This window comes from Protomyctophum bolini (genome assembly GCF_963924005.1).
Source record: "Protomyctophum bolini genome assembly, chromosome: 14".
Taxonomy (NCBI): Eukaryota; Metazoa; Chordata; class Actinopteri; order Myctophiformes; family Myctophidae; genus Protomyctophum; species Protomyctophum bolini.
The window spans coordinates 17,713,682-17,734,080 of record NC_137875.1 but is presented as its reverse complement, the minus strand read 5'-3'; the positions used below and the strand labels follow the sequence as shown (position 1 = coordinate 17,734,080).

The 20,399-nt window shown below is 40.2% G+C and overlaps 1 protein-coding gene and 1 long non-coding RNA gene across 3 annotated transcripts; one reads left to right on the top strand and one right to left on the bottom strand.

Annotated features, from left to right (window-relative positions):
* Positions 1-45: 45 nt before the first annotated feature.
* Positions 46-4,368, bottom strand: LOC308327836. The gene is made up of 4 exons (XR_013965225.1): positions 4,235-4,368; positions 1,994-2,124; positions 1,817-1,870; positions 46-1,157 (listed from the first exon to the last, which is right to left on the bottom strand). It is a non-coding gene; the product is annotated as an uncharacterized lncRNA (long non-coding RNA).
* On the top strand, positions 3,431-20,245 carry herc4 (HECT and RLD domain containing E3 ubiquitin protein ligase 4). 2 transcript variants are annotated; one of them, XM_080781390.1, is made up of 24 exons: positions 3,431-3,806; positions 4,255-4,524; positions 6,307-6,466; positions 7,609-7,685; positions 7,821-8,042; positions 8,259-8,350; positions 8,754-8,884; positions 9,209-9,369; positions 9,751-9,827; positions 12,503-12,630; positions 12,934-12,993; positions 13,194-13,305; positions 14,077-14,266; positions 14,375-14,547; positions 14,665-14,784; positions 14,887-14,985; positions 15,097-15,264; positions 16,296-16,439; positions 16,535-16,701; positions 18,055-18,121; positions 18,266-18,348; positions 19,049-19,232; positions 19,436-19,538; positions 19,651-20,245. In XM_080781390.1, exons 2-24 carry the CDS (start codon positions 4,299-4,301, stop codon positions 19,857-19,859), a joined length of 3,153 nt encoding a protein of 1,050 aa, XP_080637516.1. In that variant the 5' UTR covers positions 3,431-3,806; positions 4,255-4,298; the 3' UTR covers positions 19,860-20,245. The 2 variants fall into 2 exon arrangements, with proteins under 2 accessions (XP_080637516.1, XP_080637517.1); XM_080781391.1 differs by lacking the exon at positions 3,431-3,806 and adding an exon at positions 3,898-4,027.
* The last annotated feature ends 154 nt before the right edge of the window (positions 20,246-20,399 follow it).

Below are 20,399 nucleotides of genomic sequence, written 5' to 3'. Positions count from 1 at the left end.
TGTTGCATAGACTTGCTACCGTTTTAATACACTTTGGACAGTATGCATTTGAAAAAACATTTAATAAATAAAAATACACATTTACAGAACACTCATAATGCAGTGCACAAATAAAGCACAATGAAATTTACTTTAAAAGTGATGAAACAATTCTCCATAATGTACACACATTTTTGTATCTCTTGGTTTGAGGAGCCAATTGATGACTGTAGTATGTTGGATTTCTGTTATAATTTTTGGGATGTGAGTATTAACTGCACGTCGATGTAAAGGAGTGCATAATGCTCCATTTTTCATCAAGTTGTACTGGAAATGATATGAGTACTGTAGCTTAATTCTATTGTATTAACAGCATTTGTTGTAATTCCTTAAAGATGGAATGACGTGATTTTTGTACTTTTCCTGTTTTGTATGTGTCTGTCTGTGGAATTAACATTACTTTAATAGACCCCCAGATGTGGTTATAATATTCAAATATGTCTTCCCTGTATATATTGGGTTTCTTCCTGAAAGCTGAAAACCTTTGAGACAAAAGGCCCCATTGAAATACACCACTTTAGTGTCAGACTCATCATAACCCTAACCCCTCCACCATTATCATACAACAGCTGTGAGCGAGACTTAAATTCAGTTCAGGTGGGTGGTGCTGCTAAGGTGAAAACCAGTATACTTAATGGTAATGAACTGGTGGGTGTGGCCACATAAAAAAATAATTGTAACACTTTCTGTACACTTTTTAAAAATAAATCTTCCTCCTAGTATAATCATAGTACCTGATGATCATGTTTTTTGGGGGGAAGAATCACAGAACGACATCTTTAAAATATAGCTGGTCGAGCTGGGGTTTCTGGTACTAATGGTGAGATACGCTTATGCACATCATGTAATCTCTTAGTAAATTATAAAGTGGTCAAAAAAAGAAGAAGGGAAAAAAAGCTGGATTTGACATGAAGCTCGATGATCATCTCCTGTCTTTCCCATCATGAAGTAATGCTCCATAACGATCTCATCTCTTAATTAGAAGCTCCACGCAAGTCCCTGTATTCCTTGAGATGGTGAAGATAGTTGGGATCCGCGTCCACCAAACCAACTGCTATGACTTTGGCCAAGATGTGGACATTATTGGCAGAGAGTTCAGTGATCTTTGGCATATTTCCCTGTCAACAAAATGATTATCGTTGAGTAATTGAACCATGATATTTCAAATATCACATTGTAATGCTCAACGTTTATTCAGCTAGCCTGCCCTACTACGACACATACTTGTTAAGAACGCTTATTAAAGGTTGATATATTTTAGGGGTTCAAATAAGTGTTAAACAGCTCTATATTCAGAGTAATCATTGCTATAGTGTGTTTGTTGTCTCCCCATCTCTTTAATAAACAGAAAATACATTTTCAGGTCAGGATACCAATTTTATCAAAACAAGTGAAACTACAAGTGATGAAAAATTAATGAGCGTACAAAACTGAACTGGAAGACCATAACATATAAGCTGATAAATTATCTTTGTGTCGTTCTCTCTCCCGATTGGATAAAATGTGTATCCTGAACTGAAATGTATATTCTGTTTACTAAAGAGCTGTAGAGATGGGGGAGAGGGAGACCCCTGAACAACACTCTAGTCTATAGCAAGAGCTTTCACTTTTAACAACAACCTATATTACTAATAATAATAGAGTAGACCACCTTTAATGATTTTTTAAAATATGAAAATGGAAAACAGTTTTGTATTAGAATGTTCTTAAATGGAATGGTTCTAGATTTAGCTTTATGTAGTACAAAATAGGAAAACTCATTATGTAAGGTACTCACCTCCTTAAGTCCTTTGGAAATCCACATTATGATGAATAAAAGGCCAATGGTGACCTGGATAATTTTTAAAGAGAGAGATCAACAACGTCAATTCACTCACTGGTCTAAGATTTCAACAGAACTGATTTATAAACATATAAAGAACACATAATAACAATAAAGAAGTCGTATACTTACAGATAGAAGGTACAACATGTGTCTCGCTCTTGGGAACTGAACTTGTGTGCCTTAGGTGTAAAAAGACGTCCTTTAGCTTCAAGTGTCAAGTCAGTAGAAACCAAGAAGGTGGCAAACTCCCCACGAGAAACCTGAAATACAGGTTACACCATTTTCACTTCAAGGAATGTAATCAATGCACTATGCAAGTGAAACTCCTTTCTTGGTTAATCAGAAGCAATATGCATCATATAAGTGGATCTACAAAATCTAAACTCATTTGTGTCGGAAGTGTTTTTTCTCCTTTGAAAACAAAATGCCTGCTGTTTCCAAGGCTAGGGAAGGATAGACTCACAGTCAGAGGTCCCTGGGCCTGGCGGCCTGGGCCAAATATATTTAAGGTCCCCTATCCCCACCCACCGTGGTCCTCCCCCACACACTACCGAGAATCGGAAGGCTACACCATGAGTTAAGTCATGTGATGTGGGTCAAGAATGCGCCTATAGAGTGTAGACCTATATACTCTAAGGTGTAGACATGTGGAACGCCCTACCAACAGTCATTAAGACATGCAAATCCCTTGACTCCTTCAAAACTGCTCTCAAAGGGCACCTACGGACGGCTGCAATTCGAAACTGGCCCCCGTAAAATCTGAATCCCCCCCCCCCCCCTCACTGTATGTGTTCCTTTTCACTTTTTACCTCCTATGATGATTAGGCTACCTGTTTTGATCATGTTTTACTAAATAGTATTTAGTATTGTTTAGTACCGGTATATCTCAAACTGTTGGGGGGTGTCGGACACAAACTACTACTAGTTTGAGGCACCCACAAGTCCACATATTTGACTTGAGCGTTAACATTTTAGTAAATTCCATCTGCCTGGTGGGTGACCCAGGGGCTGCTTAATGCTTATAGCACCATTATCAATACAAATGATAAATGATTGATGATGAATATGGACGGGTGCGTTATATTAAGTAACATATGACTGTATACTTTCTAACCATGCATTATTATAGAACATTAATTAAAAATGAATGTGTCACTGGCAGTAACGGTAAGGTAATACTATAATAGCCTATTAAATATACATTTCAACCCATAACGGGCTCTCCCGGTAGCCAAATCGTGCAAACCCCATAGATTCTTCTATCCATTTCCAGAACACATTGGATTGTTCGCGAGTCTTCTAGTCTACTACACCTTAAATGGGAGTATATATACGCCGTAGTACGACGGTGTTTCTCGTGCCCCCCAAAAAACGGATCTACAAGACATCAACGCGTCGCACGGCGACGCGTTGGTAGCTTGTAGATCCGTTTATTTTGGGGGGGGGGGGGGGGGGGGGGGCAAGCGATAGTCTCGCGCGAACCGCACGTTCAGACGCGTTTACCCAATAGCACCCAGTTTACAACTGAGATCTTGACAGACAGTTGTTTTCTTTTTTCTCTCTCTCTCCGCCTCCTCCAACATTCTGACAGCACAGCTGCTGAGCAACAACTATAAAGTTACCAAACTGAAGCAGCGAACCGCTGTGCACTGCAGCTGATCTGAGACCCAGATAGCGGTCGGCTTTTTTATGCAGACACGCCGAGAACACGCGTTATCTTGTGTCATGTTCGGTTTACTATAGCTGTCCAAATATCAAGCTAAAGCTAGCCAAATACACCTACTAGTCCTCGTGTTGTTGTGTTGTGTGTGTGGGGGGGAAAGATCTGCTCATTTTCACCCCTTTTGCCCAGGGACCGTTAACGTGACTTAACGGTTAGCGGCGAGGCTTTTGTTGTTTCTTTTTTTTGGGGGGGGGTTGGATTTGCTTTCACAACGCCGGGGTAAGCATTAAGAACACACATTGACTAAATTAGTCACTAGGCTGACCTACCTTGGTGTGTTAAATGTAGCTGCAGCGATGCTGTATCCATGCAGAAGACTATAATGTTAATAGATGTCCTGAATGGCTTACCCGTTGCTTTCAGTCAAACAAACCCACAGACTCGCCTTGTAACGCCCCGTCCATCAGTGTTAGCTAACCACAAGATTAAGAGTGCTAAAGGTAACTGTTAACTTAATTCTTGTGTCGGCTAGTCTTTATAGGACGCCCGTTAATTTACAAGATAGGCTATTATAGCTGGAGAAGTGGATCTTTCTAAAGAACATGATGAGACCCACACAATGTTGTGAAACTGGATAAGCAACTGACATCCAGATCCAGCCTGTCTGCTGCTGTGATCAGTAATACAACGTTAGCTAACACACTTACGTGGTTATCTCTTTTCCCAGAACAAGGATCCTGTTAGCGTGGCTACCTGGAAGGGAGACCCGCAATGCTGTGTTGGGGCAATGCTGCCTTAGGACAACTAGGTTTGGGTGGGATCGATGAAGAGGTAGTGCTTGAGCCACGGAAGTGCCAGTTTTTCCATGGTAAACAAGTGTGCGAAGTGGGGTGTGGCCGGTGGCACACAACTTTCTTGCTTGAAGATGGTGCGGTGTATACCTGTGGCTGTAATGACCTAGGCCAGCTGGGACACGACAAGTCTCAAAAGAAACCAGGTTGGTGAAATATTGTCATCACTTGTGACAGTTCTTCTTGCCAAAGGTAGATCATGAATCATTTACAAATCTATGGATATTTAACTTCACTGTGATTATCAGCTACTCTACAGGGGTTTTGACACTAGTCCGGCAGCCGACAGGCTTCTTTTGTTTAAAGTGGGAAATTTGGTATAGTCTTTTTTTATTGGCCTAAAATATTGTCTATATTACATACATTCATGAATCTACTTGCTGACCGGCTGTCGGTATTGGGCATTTTTTATAGGGGTTTCTTGTGACCCTACCATTAACATCCTATGGCAGGCAAACATGTCAAACTTGTGCTTTAAGTAGCATGTGACATGTCAAACTAGGGGGTTTTCTAGCCCTGATACATGACTGCCATGATGATTATCATGACATGACTCTCGTATGAATACGAGAGTCAAGAACCAGGGCTAGGGGTTTTCATGATTCTGAATACATTCCAAGTATTAGTTTTGCACAAAATACACTCCTTGGGCCAAAAAAAGCCATACCCACTTGCCCAAATATGGCTATGGCTATTGTGCTAAACTAATACTTGGAATGGATTCAGAATCATGAAAAGCCCCTAATTTGACATGTCACATGCTACTTAAAGCATAAGGAAAGTGGATTCATGAATGTATCCATAGACAATATTTTAGGCCAATAAAAAAAGACTATAAACCAAATTTCCTACGCGCCCACCCCGGCTGCCGGACTACACTAACGTCTCAGGCACTTGCCTGTCGGGCAAGTACAGGTCATGTTCTACTTGCCAGAAATGTAGATCACCCATTATAAAATGATAGGTAAATTATTGTATTGTATTACTGCTCAATTTCACACTTAACTTTCTGGGGCCTTGCGATTAAACATGTCAGAGCGATCGCCACTCTGGCCATATTTAGCCGGGCCACCTGCCCGAAAGTTAGTAGTAGGTAGTTAGTAGTAGGTTGGCAACTGTCAACGCCTGCTCTATGTCAAATACTTTGGGGGTGCGGTGGGAGGGGTCACACACACACACACACACACACACACACACACACACACACACACACACACACACACACACACACACACACACACACACAGTATATTTCCTTATCCTTACCAACACTACATTTCTTCAAAATAGTGGCTCCACTCAGAGGTTCACATTTAGTCCATGAATATTAGTCTTCAGCTCTAAAGAGACTAGGGGCTCTATTCGTCCATGCTAAACCCCTCACAACGTGTCGATTGGCTATTTTAACTATTCAAAAATGTTTTTCAAAATGGTAAAAAAGGCAAAGTAGTTTAGTCATAAGGGGTCTAGCATGGAAGAAAATGGAGCCCTAGAAGGTGGCCGCACACACTGGTAGCCAAAGTGCCAGTACTTTATTTATTACTTGTGCAAGCAGAGCGTGCAAGTACTGCGATCGGCTGGGTATGTCGGTGTTGTCTGTCGGCCAATCAGGGACCACCATTCTGGATGACGTAACTAAGTATAAGGTCAATAATGGGTCTAAAGGATTTAGAACAGCAGTTGTAATAGACATTAGTTAGTTAGCAGTACTACATGCTCTGCTTGCGCACAAGTAGGGCATGTATGGCCTACTTGTGTGCAAGGCGCAAGTTGCCACCTCGACAGAGTGCATTTCTAGTTATAGGATGCAAAGTAAAGAAACCAACGTTTCGGCAGGTAACTGCCTTCTTCAGGGTATATCACATTTAGTCCACCAATACAGCATGACAATAGGCCTAACATTTTTATTTTATTGTCTCTTCTATCAGAACAGGTTGTGGCACTGGATGCACAGAACATAGTGGCAGTGGCATGTGGAGAGGCCCATACACTTGCCCTGAATGACAAGGGACAAATTTTCTCATGGGGTCTTGGCTCTGACGGGCAGTTGGGCCTTAATAACTTTGAGGAATGTGTTCGTGTGCCTAGGTAAAATCTTCTAACACTTCTAATGTTGCATATTTAGTAGTTCAAATCACATGCCCCTTTTCTCTCTCATTAATTTGTAATTATTTCAATCATAATATAATTCTGATCATTATAATCATAGTTGAATACCGGTAGCTCATTATTTTAATTCGTACAAAGACACAGTTGTACATTTAAAGCACCATACAGTGATCAACACATGATCGTATAGAGTAACAAAGCCAATTTTCCATAAATGGCTTTATTCTTCGATTTCATGTGTTTAAAAGCAGTCGGTGAAACATTACTGGCCTTGGATGAATTTAATCATTGTTGACTGAACCTCATTGTGCTGGTAGTCATGCACAGAAGTCATTGAAATCATGGACATTTTCTGTCTTTTCTCAAGGGCTTACTTTTTGGCTAAACTTTTCAGATGAACCCATGCTTTAAAATACAATAACAAAAACACTGACAAAAATAACAGCTCAGTGAAAATTAAGAGTTCATTTTCATACGATATTGAAATATGGAAATCAATGGTTTATTTGTTTAAAAATCAAAGATTTGTTTTAACCAGATAGTCACTTGAGATCAATGATCTCTTTCCCAAGCAATACTATGAGTTGTAGTCTGGGCTTGTGGGCAAAATCTGGAATGTGCCATGTGAGCCGCCTGCTTTGAGGACAGGTGTCAGTCTCTTTGGCCTGTTCATGCATGTCTGTTGGGCTTATTATATTGTCAAACAGATATACATACACATCTTAGCTATTCTCCAAGGCACAGTAGACTTGACTACCAGTAAGACCACTGGGTACTTTGTGTGTTTTGGAAAGTTTGGTGACGCGAGGTTGATTAGGTGCTAGATTCTCTTGAATCTAGGGGGACGCATCACGTTCTAGCGTGCACGCACATGCACCGTTTCGTTCCGTCCCTGCAAGTGCACGTCAAAAAATTACTGGTACCACAGCGTGGTAGTGCGTTCTACGAGCATGACACTGCTGATGTGGCCCAGTGGCTTGTGTTTAGAGTGTCCGCCCTGAAACTGGGAGGTCGGGGTTCGATCCCCGGCCGGGTCATACCAGACAGATACAATGGCAATATGGGAGGTGAATGCAATGAGTAGGACTAGGACTCATTGGTTTTCTTTTTGTCCCCTTTAGAAACACAAAGTGTTTATCAGATGTACAAATTGCTCAGGTAGCCTGTGGATACTGGCATTCCCTTGCTCTTTCAAGAGGTGAGTGTGCTATTTTCTTTATTGTAAGTTAAGATAAGATCCTCCAGGTTTTGTTCATGATCTTTGTCATTTTGTCACTCAATGTAATTGAAACATTTGTAACACAATTGTAACATTGTTTCTACTTTGATTTAGGGGGACAAGTGTTCTCCTGGGGTCAGAATCGATATGGCCAACTGGGACTTGGAATAAGTGGAAAAAGCAGTTCCACACCCCAACTCATTAAGTCTTTGCAGGGCATTCCTTTTGCCCAGATATCAGCAGGGGGAGCCCATAGCTTTGCCCTCACACTCTCAGGGGCAGTGTTTGGTTGGGGGCGGAACAAGTTTGGACAGCTGGGTGTCAATGACAATAATGGTGAGATTTTCAAATACTTTGGTGGCTCAGGAGGTAGGCCGGGTGGTCTTGGAAACAGAAGGTTCCAAGAGCTCCCGATGAACAGCTCCTGATGAGCATGTTGGTTGCCTCTGTCATTAGGGAGTGTAAATTGGTGAATGTAACGCACTTTAGATAAAATCATGGTATCACATAAATCCCTTAGACCTGAAATAATCCTCAAAAGCTTTTTTGCAGATCGACATTTCCCAACCCTACTGAAGTCCCTTAGGTCACAGAGGGTAATTTACATCTCCTGTGGAGAGGACCACACAGCAGCACTGACCAAGTTAAGCTATTTACTCAATATTCTTTATGTAGTAGTAGTTATAATTAAGGTCTTGATTACACACTAAACTTGGTTGTCCAGATTAATACAGCCTGAAACTGGTTTCAGTATCTCCAGCCAGATACATTTCCTGCTGAGAAATTAATCTGATCCATTAGTACCGCACAGCACTACTCCAGCCACAAGTCAATTTCTTGGCAGAGGATTGTTAGATCAATTACTCTTGTCTTACATTTGATTTTCTGTTCTGTTCACATTTACATCTTGAACAGCAGTACACAAACTTGTCATTAACTTTATTATACTGTTCTTGTGTGTCTCAGTTGTGTGTCTAAATACACTCTTAGACAAGTTCTAGTTATTGGTGGAAAGGTTATAACTAGGTTTTGCTGGTGATTATGCAGGAAGGAGGTGTGTTTACATTTGGAGCAGGAGGGTATGGCCAACTTGGACATAATTCTACCAACCATGAGATCAACCCCAGGAAAGTGTTTGAGCTCATGGGTAATGTCGTCACACAGATTGCATGCGGAAGGTAAGTGTTTTGATGAGAATTTTCCCATTTTATTATGACATTTTTATAATAACTAAGATACAGTATTTCATTGAAAGTAATAGAAAGGCTTAACAATGTGAGACAAGAGGTAGAAGTGGGGCAAAAGGGTGAGTATATGTTTATGAATGAACAAGTGCACGATAGTGAGCTGAGCACTGATTGGATACATGAGACGGATAGAAAAACAAATGGATGAAAGGACTGGACTAGTCAGTGGTAGGCATGCCTAGGCATATAGGCTCCGTCTAACTGTGGAACAATAGATACAATAATAATTGTATTTAATTAATCTCGTTTTTTAAGGCAGCATACTTTGGCGTTCATCCCCTCCTTGGGAAAGATGGATGCATTTGGGCTTGGCGGCAACGGCCAACTTGGAACACGGTCTACTTGCAATAGAAAAAGTCCCGCCCCTGTAAAAGGCCCCTGGGTTGCTACTAATGGCCCAATTTCCTCACATACAGGTGAGTAATGTAACTCACATCAACTATAATACTACCTTGTTTACATGCTTACCTAGCCTGACCTGAAATTTCATTTCTTTTCAATTCATTTTTCCACATATTGTTTAATTTCATTAAGTTCATACTGTATGAACCACAGCATCCCTATTCTGGGGGCGAACATTCATTCTGCTTACAACGCATCGCTAAATGTTGACAGATAGCAGATTTAATTTAACGACAGTGGCACGCAACTAAGTATAACTGAGGCATTAAGGTGATGGCTTGCATCTTCTGCTAGCTGCAGAGCCAAGCCAAGAGGGTGGGGAAACACATTAAGTCTGACATCCACATGAAGCAAGCCACGCTGTTATTAGACCTTGTCTTGTTTTTTCATTGCAGATACAACACAAAGATGTTGTGTCAAGCGGATCTATGCAGGGGGAGACCAGAGTTTTTCCCACTATCACACTACGAATGTAAATTGCATTTTATTATCTTTTTATTTTGCTTTTGTTGTTCTGTCCAAATTCTGACTTTTTGAGGGGCATCTGATCTGCACAAATGTAAAGAGGAAGTAAAGTTCTGGTTTAACAAAAGTTAAAAAGCCTTTATTGGACCATTGCTGACACTTCACTTAGGCATTTGGCAGGAGCCTTCGTCAGCATGTGGAGTAGAGTTTTTACAAATGTCTATTGATTTCAATTTCATGCAGACAGAAAAGGCAACAAAGTATATAAGTACAACAAGAAGGTCTGCAATTCTCTAACACACACAATGTAAGTGACAAACAAAGATAACAAAAAAGACAACAACATGGTCTCTAAAATAAAACTAAACTATATCAAATTAAAGTCAAATCTCACACTTACATTCAACCCTGGGTAAGGAAGACCGAATTATACATTTTGGGAAATTGCCCTTTGGTTCAGATTTACATTGATTAGGATTATACATTTTAAATAAGTTGCATATTTTTGTGAGATAAACAGTAACTTGAATTGTGTTTCAAATGTATATAAATAAATAGAAATAATTTTCATCAATGACTACAAGACTGTGTGAAGGGGAAGATTAGGATTAATGCACTGAGGAAATGTATCATGTCGCAAACGTAGATTTTATGTTATATCGGTAGCACTAACTACAGCTAGAAAAAGACGCAACTCTTCAGTGCAAGCATTTTGAATGAGATGAGTTGTAGCTGAAGGCAAAACGAGAATTAGACTGTTCAGACTTGTATAGTCTGAACAGTGACTTTTCACTTTTTCCTTTGAAAGCCATACATAAACAGACCCCTGCGGCAGCAGCCACACAAGCTCTTTTCTTCTCCCTGATAGTGGCTGAGGTTACATGAGGGCTTTTTCATTCAGAATGAAAACTTCAGAATGAATTAATTCAGAAGTAATGTTTTTTGCTGCGTGTTTACATGGGAAAGGTCATTCCGAATGAGTGTTTACATGGACAATACTTTTAAATCCCATTATTTCGTTCCACATCAGGTTTGGGGCTGGGAAGGCTTCTGATTGGATAGGGGGCGGGCGGATATGTTTACGTCCAGTGGTGGAAAGTACATTTACTTTAGTACTTTAGTACTAAAGTACAATTTTGAGGTATTTCTACTTTACTTTCCAATTGTTTTACTTTTACTACACTACATTTCAGTAAAAAAAAAAAATAATAATAGAAAAACACTTTTATGCCGTATTACTTTATATTTGATTTATCCTGTAGCCTATGAGAGGTTTCTAATATAATTTCTTAATATAATTAATCGCAAAACAAGAGGTAAGGTAAATTTTATTTATAAAGCGCCTTTCAAAACAAATGTCACAAGGTGCTGTACAATAAATAAAATGAAATAAAACAAGAGCAACACATAGATCAACAATAAAATGAAAACACAATGACAGAGTAATAATACAAATATATATATATATATTATATAGAGCATAATATAGCCATACCAATTACATGGAAACAAGCATGCACAGAAAGACCAGAATGAACTTCAATCCGAATGAGTGTTTACATGAGTCCACAATTGTTTCAATAGGATTTAAAAATGGAATAAACCGGTCAGTTACATCCGATCTAAGTTTAAATCAGATTGACAGATTTTCATTCCGATTTAAGTTTTTGTAGGTGTTTACATGAGAACTTTTAATAGGATTTAACTTTTATTCTGAATGAAAAGGGGATTTAACTGTCCATGTAAACGTAGCCAATGAGTCAAAATGCTAGTACCCAGTAGATCTAGCTTCAATTGGGGTGGGGGGGAACAACAGAAAGGAAGCTTGTTGATAACATTCTACCATATTTTCATATTGTGCACCAATTTGAATATACTGTCTGTGTGTGTGTGTGTGTGTGTGTGTGTGTGTGTGTGCGCGCGCGCGTGTGTGTGTATATATGATGCATGCTTAAAGTATGTCGGCAAATACCAACCAATTTCAAACAATAATATGACATCTACCCATTAGTCAGTCTTCCACACAAAGCTAGGACTCTATACAGATTAATTATGCTACTGACACCAGAGGGCAGTATTACTGTATGCATCTGCCCTATCCAACTTGGGGGCCTTTCCAAATAATCAAATTTTACAGCTAAACTGTACACTAAACAATACATAATGTTTCCGAAAACATTTGAGACGAGAAATATGTAATGTAGTAACAGAAGTTAGATTTGTATTTTACTACAGTTTACAGGTAATAATCATGGGGTAGCCTACTGTTCAAAATGAATGTGTCTCATATGATAAACAATCAGACAATCAACCAAGGGTGACGGTGCAATATGAATTGATTATATACGGTCGCTCTTACAGGCTTAAAACAAATCCATACCTGTACAATTCATTTAGCGGTTTAGTAACAGGTTAACATTGGTGAATGTAAATAATAGTTAAAATAATTTAATGCATTATTGTCCCTGAACAATACAATTTTACAACTTTGATTTGAAATGTTCTTCATTGTTCTAGAACCACCAAGTCTAATGTTCTTCATTGTCCTAGAACCACCAAGTCTAATGTTCTTCATTGTCCTAGAACCACCAAGTCTAATGTTCTTCATTGTCTTAGAACCACCAAGTCTAATGTTCTTCATTGTCTTAGAACCACCAAGTCTAATGTTCTTCATTGTCCTAGAACCACCAAGCCTCGGATAATACGAGGACGCCGCCGGATCCCCGCGGTCAGATTTGCACCTTGACAGCTGATCTCATCCAGAGTTGGCTGAGGCACTCACAAGGAAGACTCCCCCAAGAGATATCCAAGTAAAGTCCTTACCTCACAAAATACAAACACAGTAACTGCCTGCATGCTATCTATGCAATAGTGATGCTTGTTCCACGCGGACAACAATAAACCTATCCCCACCCTGCAAAAAAGGTTCTTTGTTCCCTGCTTACAACAATAAACCTATCCCTAACCCTAAACACTAGTGGGGAACATAGAACCTGGAGAACATAAGGATGACCCCCTTTTTTAATACATTGTCATTGTCAGTATTTGTAAATTATGTTCATTTTGTTTTTAAAGCAGTCACACTAATTACTTGTATTTAATACTTGCTGTAGTGAGATTGACCTGGTATTCTCCTCCTCGAGTTGTCTCAACGGGTCCTTCTTGGCAGAAAGGTAACCAAACTTGAGCTTCCTTAAGTTGATATACAGTATATATGTCTGTCAAGTGTTCAGTATACAGTACTTCTTCTTGGGCTGCATCTCTGAAAAATGAAGCCATGTTGACATGTCCTTGATTCTGTTATTAATGTTTGCAAAATCCATTTCCCCTGGACCTTGAATTATGATTTATTTTTTATATCTGCTGTTCCAAGTCATCCAGATCACTACAACACCAGCAGTAAATGCTCAGGGGTGGATATGAAGATGGCACGCATCCTGTTTCACAGAGTGGTTCAGCATGATCACCCGGAACTAGCTCAGCAGGTGAGTGGTGGTCAGGAGTTGAAGTCAAAGCACATACTAGTCATTTGATTGTCCTTTCATTGTAAGTACTATGCCCTCGTCGATTATGCATACCTCTTGTACCCAGTGGTGTAATGGTGATGCACACACACGTGCAGCTACATATGGTCATGCGCACAAAACAGCCGAGTTTTTAGACACGCAAATGCACAAAAGTAGACAACTTGTGACACATTAATTAATTCAAACAACCATAAAACAACAGTAACAGACTAACAACACACTCTACCAGCCTTTACCTAGCACCAATACTGTGTTTAAAATCTTCCGACAAGTTAATTTGTGACTTTGTCTCACACACACACACACACACCGTACTGTACGTGCGCGTGAAAAATGTATTGGTATCACGTTGTGGTACTGCGTTCTACCAGCATGACACCACTGGTTGTACCCGAGTACTTAGTGCAGTACCATTAACATAGGACTTTATGACGTTGGTACTATGACATCATATTGATGCGTCGCGCATGCATACACTACTAACGAGACGAATGTGCCAGTGCAAAAAAAGAAAAATCGGCAGATTTGGTGTTGTCCCACCAGACCAAATAGTTGTATTTGGATTTCGCTGCTCCCTAAATTGTGGGGCACCAATCGGGGTGCAGTATGTGAAATCTGGGGCGGGTATCACCAGAGGCATTTTAAAAAAATCAGCCACACAGAGATTCCAGATATCAACACAGTGATATTAGTCGGGCTAGGTCTGTGATCTTCTATTCTTCCCATCAGATTGCTGCTAGTTTGGAAAAGAACACGATTCCCAGACTAAGCAACTCTCCGCCAGACATTGAGGCTCTTAGACTCTACCTCACTCTTCCAGAATGTCCACTCTTCAGTGACCCAGGAAGCTACGTGACTCTCGCCATCCCCTTTGCTAAATCACTGATCAGCTTAAAAGGAGCTCCACTCAAAGTGCTAGGTAGATTGAAGACTATTGTCACTGCTCATGATGAACATGTTTGTTTGTCATTGTTGCTGTCAAGATACATGTATCATTGGGCAACCTTTGGTTATGCTTGCGCTATAGGAAATTGGTGGTCTACTTTTGAGGCCCCAGTGTTCCAGAGGCTGGTGGAGCTGTACAAAGAGGTTGTGGTGTATCTGCTCAGGATGAACAAAGTGGGCGTCCCTCACTCGGAGCAGAGGATCTTCACCTGCTTCCTGGACACATCCCTCCGCCTCTTGGAGATCCTGCATGGAGTAAGAGTGCTGAGAACATGTTTCATGTTTCACACATTTGATTGCTGCTCTTTTCAAACATAGCCTATTCTCATTCTAATAAGTAGCTGGTTGAAAATGTCTATTCTCAATCGTCAGGTAAACGAGAGAGCAGGACAGATCATACAGTATGATAAATTCTACATACATGAGTTGGATGACCTGATCGATATCAGAAACGACTACATCACATGGATACAGCAGCAGATGTACCCTTTGGTGAGTCACTTGGTTCAAAATCTTAAGATTATCACGTCTACTACTGAAAGTTAAATCAAACATCATAATAGGATATTGTCTATCTCTGTACTGTATGTTCAGGGCCATGATGGCGCTGTCACCCTGTGCAAGTACCCATTTGTATTCGATGCCCAGGCGAAGACCACACTACTTCAAACCGACGCTGTCATACAAATGCAGGTAACCTATGCTGCTTAACCTATGCTTAACAGGCCTGCACTCAATTTCATAAGAATTGTGATCAAACCATCTGTGAAAATATATAGCCACGTACTTGTTATGTGTTGCCAGATGGCAGTCGACCAGGCACAGAGGCAAAACTTCAGCTCCATGTTCCTACCAGTGGCGGAGTCTGTAAACCCCTGTCTCATCCTCATTGTTCGGAGGGAAAACATTGTCGGAGATACCATGGAGGTTCTCAGAAAGTCCAAGAATGTGGACTACAAGAAACCACTCAAGGTGAATTGAGATTTTTGAGTAGTAAGTTCTTTGAATGGTAACTTTGACAACTTTGTTAATGGGAAGCACACCTTGTGCAATATTATGTCTTAGTGGCATCCCAGATGCAATTTAGTAGCAAAAATGTTAATTGTAATCGCCTTGAGTCGTTCTAGGGTGGCTATCAATGAGCGAATGCATGGCATTGTAGGCCCCATGCCTCCAGCAAAGTTCTGATCGTGTCAGAAATGTTAACCATGTTCATGCAGTTTGAAGGGTGGGTGTCCCTTTAGCAGAAGATATACTGCAGCAATTTCACGAGTTTAATGTGCTAAAGGTCACATAATCAACTAGAAAAAGTGGCACAGGTCTCCACCAGGCCAGGTCAGGTTGTGGCCTCCTGGTGGCATTATAATAGGCCAATGTGAAAAGGGTGCCATTTCTTCTTACGCCTTTGATGGCAATTGGATGATAATTGAGGCATTTTGTTCCAAAAATATGACAGACGGCCTAAACTGTGCTGTCTGCACAAATTTGGTTGTTAATTGTTGATGGTTATCATAGTTTATAGACACAAACTTTACAAAATAAGGTTTACAAAAAATAGGTTTACACTTGCACTTAGCGGTTTTAATTTTACTGTAAAATAGATACATTGTAGTAAATCTAAATAACCATTTTACTGTCCATCCATCTTCAACCGCTTATCAGTAGTCTGGTTGTGGGGGCAACAGCTCCACCAGAGAGCTCCAGACTTCCCTCTCTAGAACAACATCAGTGACCTCCTCCTGGGGGAAGGGATGTAGCCCGAAAATCGGGTCCATTACAAAGACTTCAAAGTATTTGCAGACTTTGGGTTATGCGCTATGTACACAGTATGACAATGATGGAAATGAACTTTTACTAAAATGTAGGAGCACTCACAAATCTAAGAAGCACCTGCAATGTTTTTTGTCTGATATAATTTGTGGCAGGTGATATTTTTTTTTTGTTATCAAATGTTTTTTTTATTAAAGACAAAAAATCACAATAAGATACGTTAACATTGGCAGGTGATATTTGTGGGTGAGGAGGCAGTCGATGCTGGAGGAGTGAGAAAGGAGTTCTTCCTCTTGATCATGAGAGAACTGCTGGATCCCAAATATGGAATGTTTCGCTACTACGAGGAGTCCAGGCTCATCTGGTTTTCTCACAAGGTACATTATGACTTTCAATTCCATAGTTTTTCCTGTCGCACCGTTGAAACTTTCTTTCTATATTTTATACATCTGACTGAGAATGTCCCCTCCAGACCTTTGAGGACATTGACTTGTTCCACCTCATTGGAGTCATTTGTGGCCTGGCCATCTACAACCTCACCATCGTGGAGCTTCACTTCCCTGTGGCTCTTTACAAGAAGCTGCTGAAGAAGGACCCAACAATGGATGACCTGAAGGAGTTGATGCCAGATGTGGGAAGGTCAGGCTATCAACGTTTAGTTACCCTTAACCACTAAAGCTGTGTTCACACTGGCAGATGCAAAATTATGCAAAGCTACACAGTGTATTTGTAGCTTTGAATCTGAAGTTTAAACCAGCTCAACCTTTTTGTATCTTTGTAGCTTTTGCAGCAGCTACAAACGTTGGATGTATCTTTGTCTCTTCATGCCGCTGGCTCCAATTGAAAATGAATGACTGTACTCTATCTTTTCATCTGCAAGTGTGAATGCAGCATTAGGCCCTATACGGTACTGTACTTTGTCATATGACGGCACAATGTGTCACAACACATTGTGAGCTAGTAGATCATCTGCTATTTTTAAGTAAAAAAACAAATCCTAAGTAATATTTTGTTGGTTTAAGTACGGATGTCTCTACTCTACCACAACGTTACTTTAGCCAACATGAGATTGCACATGAACCTTGCAGCCATAGCCTACTGATAAAATGAATTACGGTACTCGCCTAATAATGCCACAGAGGTTCACATGTTTTAACATAACTCCAAAGTGTGTACATTGTTTAAGTGACAGATGCATGGTTTTCATATCGTAAATACAGTACGGCACTGGAATGTTGTCAGGATTCTCAGAAAGTAAATCTTTCAGTACGCAAAAGCGCCTCCATGCCTTTAATCTGCCGCACAGCAAGCATTTTGACAATGCATGCCCATTGGTGCATGATTGCATCAGTTATGTGCACCTCACATCCCCAGAGCAATCATTGCTAAATAGCGTTTGTTCAATAACAGGGGTCTCCCCTCTCTCCAGCTTTAGTAAACACAAGATACATTTTCAGGTTGGGATACCAATTGCATCCAATCAGGAGAGAGAATTCATACAGGATAAATACGTTAGATGAATGGTGCACTTATGTAGCGCTTTACATGATTGTGCATTTCTTTTACATTCACCCATTCACACACCAATGGCGGGGGGACCATGCAAGGCACCAACCTGCACATCGGGAGCAATCTTGAGCGTTGCTCAAGGACACATTGACACTAACTCTGGGGGACTCTACCCCTGAGTCACTGACGAAACAAATGAGCGGGCAAATTTGGAACTATAAGAAAAGCTGATAAAAATCTCTCTTCTGACTGGATGAAAATTGTAGCCCAGGTATTTTCTTACTAAAGTGTTGGAGAGAAAACAAAATTAATAAAACTTTGCGGTTAAGCATGTTGGTGAAAATAATTTATTTTAGTGAGGTTTCAGTCTCATCGCCCTGTATGTTATAGCATTCAGAGAATTTGATAGACCATCAGAAATGGTTAGGAAATGTTCTGTTCTAAAATAATAAATCCCTAACTTTACCAAACTTTTAAAACTAGGAGTCTGCAGCAGTTGCTGGACTACACAGAAGATGATCTTGAGGATACATTCTGCTTGAACTTCACAGTAGGTTGATTGCCAGCTTCAAAGCCACATATATGCGTTTATTGTATTACTATGATGGGTACAGTGTAGATTAGAAGATGCAATGGATGAGTTGGGAATGTGATATGTCCAGTATCGTGTCAATGTTTGTGATGCCATCTTTAGGTCACAGAAGAAAACTTTGGTGCCACAGAGGTCTTGGAGCTTGTTCCAAATGGTGACAATATCTCTGTTAATAAGTCAAACAGGTAATTATTCAGTAAACACCATATAATAGTATAAAAAGATGGTGGATTAATTTCTAGGGCTGGCCCTGACTGGCTGATGGTGAAATAGTTTCACCAAGTAGATATCTTTAGAAATTACCTCTAATAAATGCACTAAAATGGACATGCACATTTTGGACCCTACTATAGCTGTACTTTAAAGGATAATTCCATTCCAGAAGGCTTTCTTACCTTTATTTGTAGTTGTTACGTCCCCAACAAAGAGGTCCAGGTGTTATTTTGTGCAAAAATCCATTATTGGCTATTTCTCCTAATATGCCTGCAATGGGGGTTGGGTTTTTGTGCTAATTCGCTTATTTCCATCGAAATAAGTAGTAAAGTGTGTCGCTTGGGATACTATTTACATTATGAAGAGAGGATATATACAACAAATATTGATTTTTGAGCGATGGAAATTAGCGAATTAGCACCCCATAGCCCCATTCAATTCAATGCAATTCATTGAGGGCTTATGGTAGGGGAAATGGCCAATAATGCGCTTTTGCACAAAATAACACCTGGACCTCTTTGGTGGGGACGTAACAACTACAAACTACCGTACAAGGTAAGAAAGAAGCCTTCTAGCATGGAATTCTCCTTTAACCGGTTACATATTGACTCACTGCTGAGTTGATCATAATGAGCATGCCATTGCTAATAATAATCTTTCCCTTTCTCATAGACACGAGTTTGTCAACGCATATGTGGACTACATCTTCAACATGTCCGTAGCCTCGCTTTTTGAGAGCTTCTTTGCAGGGTTCCACAAAGTGTGTGGTGGAAAGGTTCTGGAGCTGTTCCAGCCAAATGAACTGCAGGCCATGGTCATTGGCAACACCAACTATGACTGGAAAGAGCTAGAAAAGGTATTGCGATGGCATATTCCTGTGAGATTGTTTGAAGTTCTGCTATAAGCCTTTAGCTACAATCGCTTTAATCCACCCATCTACTGTAAAGCTTCATTGACTTCAATGTGAATGAATAATAATCATTGATTATTGCGTCCATCCCCTGATCAAAACGTATCCCCATTTCTGGGGATTCTAATGTTTTTTTTTTTACTTTTCAGAGTACTGAATATAAAGGAGAATACTGGGCTGACCATCCCACCATTAAGATCTTTTGGGAGGTTTTCCACGATCTCACTATAGAAAAGAAAAAACTGTTTCTGTGTAAGTGGTACCTTTCATCACACAAGTTCATACAGCCTTTGTGCTTAGTAGTTGAGATACATCTGACAATGCTTACAGTAGGGAATAACTTACAAATTCCTCTTGGCTTCAGTGTTCCTTACAGGAAGTGACCGCATACCCATTCTGGGCATGAAAAGCCTGAAGCTGGTGATTCAGCCAACTGGTGGAGGAGAGCAATACCTGCCTGTCGCACACACTTGCTTCAACCTGCTGGACCTGCCCAAGTACACCAGTCATGAGGCACTCAGTGACAAGCTTCTCAAAGCTATAGATCACAATCAAGGTTTCAACCTTGCCTGATGCTCTGAAAATGGCGAAAACTTAACAGACTGCCAATGGTAACCACATGCACAAATGTTTTGCCTCACAGAACTTTGTCTGCTGAATCTTGTTCTAATCTTAATACACTATCATAGTGTGGAAAAAGAACACTCAGCAGGGGGCCAAGTGACACTAAACAGGCTGAAGGGATTGGATATATGGACTTTCAAGTTCAGCTTTTTCTTTTTATTTCCTCATGCCAACGCAGTATTGAACGCTGAACTAATTTCAAAGTCAATTCACATGGTTTGATATCTATTGTAGAGAGATGCTTTTTCATGTTTGGATAAGAATAGTATAATGAAGCCAAAGCATTGGTACAGTATATACTTTGAATCTTTGGGCTCAGATGGTGTAAAAGAAAACGGCGTTAGACCACATGTCGTCACAATTTGTCAAGAACAATGTATGAGGATATGCTTTAGAAGCTGAGTGAGTTTGCTTGGCTGTAAGCCTTAAACTAGTCACAAATAAAATAAATTACAGCCATTCATAAGTTTTGGAAATGTACATTAACTT

What these genes read in the sequence shown, in the direction of transcription:
- herc4 (XM_080781390.1), top strand. Translation starts at nt 4,299, where the DNA reads ATGCTGTGTTGGGGCAATGCTGCCTTAGGACAACTAGGTTTGGGTGGG. An exon ending in GAATGTGTTCGTGTGCCTAG is followed by an intron (nt 6,467 to 7,608) that starts GTAAAATCTTCT and finishes TGTCCCCTTTAG; the next exon opens with AAACACAAAGTGTTTATCAG. An exon ending in ACCCGGAACTAGCTCAGCAG is followed by an intron (nt 13,306 to 14,076) that starts GTGAGTGGTGGT and finishes TCTTCCCATCAG; the next exon opens with ATTGCTGCTAGTTTGGAAAA.